Here is a 3,616-nt window from a genome sequence, read left to right on the forward strand (position 1 = left end):
ACAGTTATTCACTCAATACCTGGTGGGAATCCTTTAGCAGAAATGGCTGCTTCAATGCGGCGTGGCATGGAGGCTATCAGCCTGCTGAGGTGTCATGGAGGCCCAGGATGCTTCCATAGCGTTTAGCCTTTAGCTCATCTACAGTGTTGGGTCCTGAGTCTCTCAACTTTCTCTTCATAAAATCCCTCAGATTCTCTATGGGGTTCAGGTCAGGAGAGATGGCAGGCCAGTTGAGCCCAGTGATACCATGGTCAGTAAACCAGTTACCAGTGATTTTGGCTCTGTGAGCAGGAGCCAGGTGGTGCATCTTCATCTCCATAAAGCTTTTCAGCAGATGGAAGCATGAAGCGCTCCAAAATCTCCTGATAGCTGCACTGACCCTGCCCTTGATAAAACCCAGTGGACCAACACCAGCAGCTGACATGGCGCCCCAGACCATCATTGACTGAGGCTACCTACTCTTAACTTCTGGCATTCTGGCATTTCCTTCTCCCCAGTCTTCCTCCAGACTCTGGCACCTTCTCTGTAGGTCAGGCGTCTCTGCTGCTGTTTCTGGTTCAAAGGTGGCTTGACCTGGGGAATGCGGCAACTGTAGCCCATCTCCTGCACGGTGGCTCTGGATGTTTCTACCCCAGACTCAGTCCATTGCTTCTACAGGTCCCCCAAGGTCTAGAATCGAACCTTCTCCACAATCTTCCTCAGGGTCCGGTCTCCTCTTCTGGTTGTGCAGCATTTTCTGCCACTGAGGCGCCTCGATGCAGCAGCACTCTGGGAACAGCCTATTGGTTCAGAAACATCTTTCTGTGTCATAGCCTCTTGCTGAGGGGGTCAATGATGCCTTCTGGACAGCAGGCAGGGCGGCAGTCTGACCCATGATTGGGGTCTGAGTGATGAACCAGGCTGGGAGTTTTAAAAGCCTCAGGAACCTTTTGCAGGTGTTTAGAGTTAATTTGTTGATCCAGGTGATTAGCTGCATAGCAGCTCGTTTAGAGACCTTTATCATTATGTGCTCATTTTGTGAGATAGAAATGTTGGTTTTTCATGAGCTGGATGCCAAATCATTAGTATGAAGACAATAAAAGACCTGAAATATTTCAGTTAGTGTGCAATGAACCTAAAATATATCAATGTTTTATTATCACATTATAGAAAATAATGAACCTTATCACAATATGTTAATATTTTAAGAAGAACCTGTATATAACAGATCCAGAGCTTGCATAGCTGCAGGACTGGATGTGCCAACCACCGTTTTCACATTTTTATCTTGGAAAAAGGTCGGATAAATATTTAGATAATATGAAAGACATTTTCTTTTAACCCTGAGACGCGTTCTTATCTGGTTCTTCATCAGATCGGCCATTGCTTCTGTTGTTGTCACACCTAACCTCCTTTACCTTCCTCATGCTGAGTTAAAGCTCAAACCAACCAAGGTTCTATGATCTGTGAACCTAATGAGTTTTACCCGACTTAGACACTGGAAAAACGATCTAAAAATAAGTAAAAATATGTTAAATTTAGTGTATTTATCCTTAATTTGAGTAGGAAAATGAGATAGTTTGCCAGTGGAAAGAATATTTTCACTCTTAAAATAAGATAATTAGATAATATGCACTTGAAATAAGACAATGCAATTGTTTTTTCTTATTAAATTGTCCTGTTCCATCGGCAAAATGTCTCTTTTACCTCCTAAATCCAAGAAAAATTCACTTATTTTAAGAAAAAGTTACCCTATCTTCATGGCGGATAGACTCCAGTATAAAAGGGCAGAAATGGCAAAGTTAACATTTTTAAAACAATCAGTTTGGAACTGAGCACCAATCAGATCTTCGTCGTTACAAAGAAGAGCAGCCAGTGTCTGAAAAAGTCAACTTTATTTCTATGAAAGAATAAACAAAGTGAACACAACATTTTTGTTACTATTTTTCATTTTTTTGTATAAAATTCACAGTTTAAGTGATAATAAGAGAAAAAAATATACCATTAATAGTTGGATTAAAAAAAACAGAATAAAATGGAACGGTTCCACAGACTCAGTTTTTGCTGAGCATCTGCAGACGCACAACCACACACACACCCTCACACACACCCTCACACACGCACACACACACCCTCACACACACACACTCCTCTAACTTCCAGTACATGGTACCAGACTGGCTCAACAATAAATCTGCTACAAACATTTCGACATTTCGACTCAAAACGAGGGAGAAACCATCTGACTGATCCAGAGGTGGGATCTGGTTATGGGTCAAATAAAATTTGAAGCACATGTTAGATTAAATAAATGCATATATTTCTGACTAAATATGTGCCTCAGGTTTGGGAATGAAGACCTGTTACTGTTACAGCAGCTTTAACATGCAGGTTTGTAGGCGGAGGAACTGAGGTTTTACTATAATGTCTGTTTTGTGTTTGTATTGGACCTTTTATTTTGAAATGACTCCATGTGACGCAGACATCTAGGGGTCTGAGGTGTATTCCTGTCCTCTCATGACTTGATGAGACAGAAACCAGTGGGCAGACATTCAGCAGCGAGTGTTTGTTGAGTGGGAGCGTTCATTTTGTGTCCAAGGACACCAGCCGGGTGGAGTCTGGCAAGCTGAAGAACGCAGCATGAACCCGGGTGGTACCTTGGCTTTCCACACCGTTATGTGGTAATAATTTATGACTGATTGAAGAGCGCGCCCTCTTTGGTCCACCAGTGACCCGATGCTGCTGCTGTGGTCGGTTTCCAGCTGACTGCTTGATAAAGGCACATGAAATCAGTGTGTTCACGGAGCACACCTTATGCTGTTCCCTGAACAACCTGGATGGACTCAGTCAGGTAGATAAACAGAACATGGCAGGCTTGTTGAGTGTGGTACTATAGACGTCCTCTTATTAAGAGATTACAACTGCTGCAGCTTCTCCTCGTTGTTGTTGTTGTGGAGGCCAAGGTTCATATCCAGACCCGACTGCTTCCTCAGCGCTCGTGGAACCAGACTCTTCTTCAGGAACAGTTTCTGGAGGAAGCGGTTGCTGATACTGAACGGGCAATAGCTGTGGATGAAGTACATCAATCCGATGCCAGGGCCGGCGTAGTAGCGAGCCTGCGGCTGCGGCGAGAGTAGCGCTTTGACGATGGTGTTAATGACGGGGCTGAGGTCTGGATTGGCGTGTTCGCTGAAGCTGTGGAAGAGATCCTTGGTCTCGGTCATGTAGTCCTCGCCGTACTCCTCAAGGAGCGCCGGAGACAAACTTTGGAGGAGCAGCTTGTGCTGCTGCTCCCAGTAGGCGTGGTTGGTGGAGGTAGCTGTGGAAAGCAGAAGCCAACTTTACTACAGAGAGAACAATGACAGCCTCTTCTACCTAAATCTAATCCTAATACTAGCGTTACCATGGAGATAAAAACAATAAAAACTTTCACATTTACTCTTGATGGTTCCAATCCAACTTTTACTGAAATTATTTACTCATAGATTAATTCTAATTAACATATTTTATCAAACAAAGTATTCTCTCAATGGGTTTTCTTCGTATAATTATCTTAAAGGAATAGTACACCCAAAACATGATTAGCCTTCATTTTCTACTCACCCCCATGCTGAACAACACTCTGGAGTACTTTTTT

General features: G+C 43.3%; 1 protein-coding gene across 1 annotated transcript in view; it reads right to left on the reverse strand.

Moving 5' to 3' along the window:
• Positions 1-2,332: 2,332 nt before the first annotated feature.
• Positions 2,333-3,616, reverse strand: part of LOC107096253 (corticosteroid 11-beta-dehydrogenase isozyme 2-like) — a 3,226-nt gene continuing 1,942 nt past the window's right edge. Inside the window, exon 3 of the mRNA XM_015392834.1 lies at positions 2,333-3,298. Coding sequence (XP_015248320.1) covers positions 2,895-3,298 — 404 coding nt within the window. The 3' untranslated portion in view covers positions 2,333-2,894. The remainder of the gene's footprint in view (positions 3,299-3,616) is intronic.

The sequence above is a fragment of the Cyprinodon variegatus genome, unplaced genomic scaffold (genome assembly GCF_000732505.1).
Source record: "Cyprinodon variegatus isolate N-32 unplaced genomic scaffold, C_variegatus-1.0 Scaffold609, whole genome shotgun sequence".
Taxonomy (NCBI): Eukaryota; Metazoa; Chordata; class Actinopteri; order Cyprinodontiformes; family Cyprinodontidae; genus Cyprinodon; species Cyprinodon variegatus.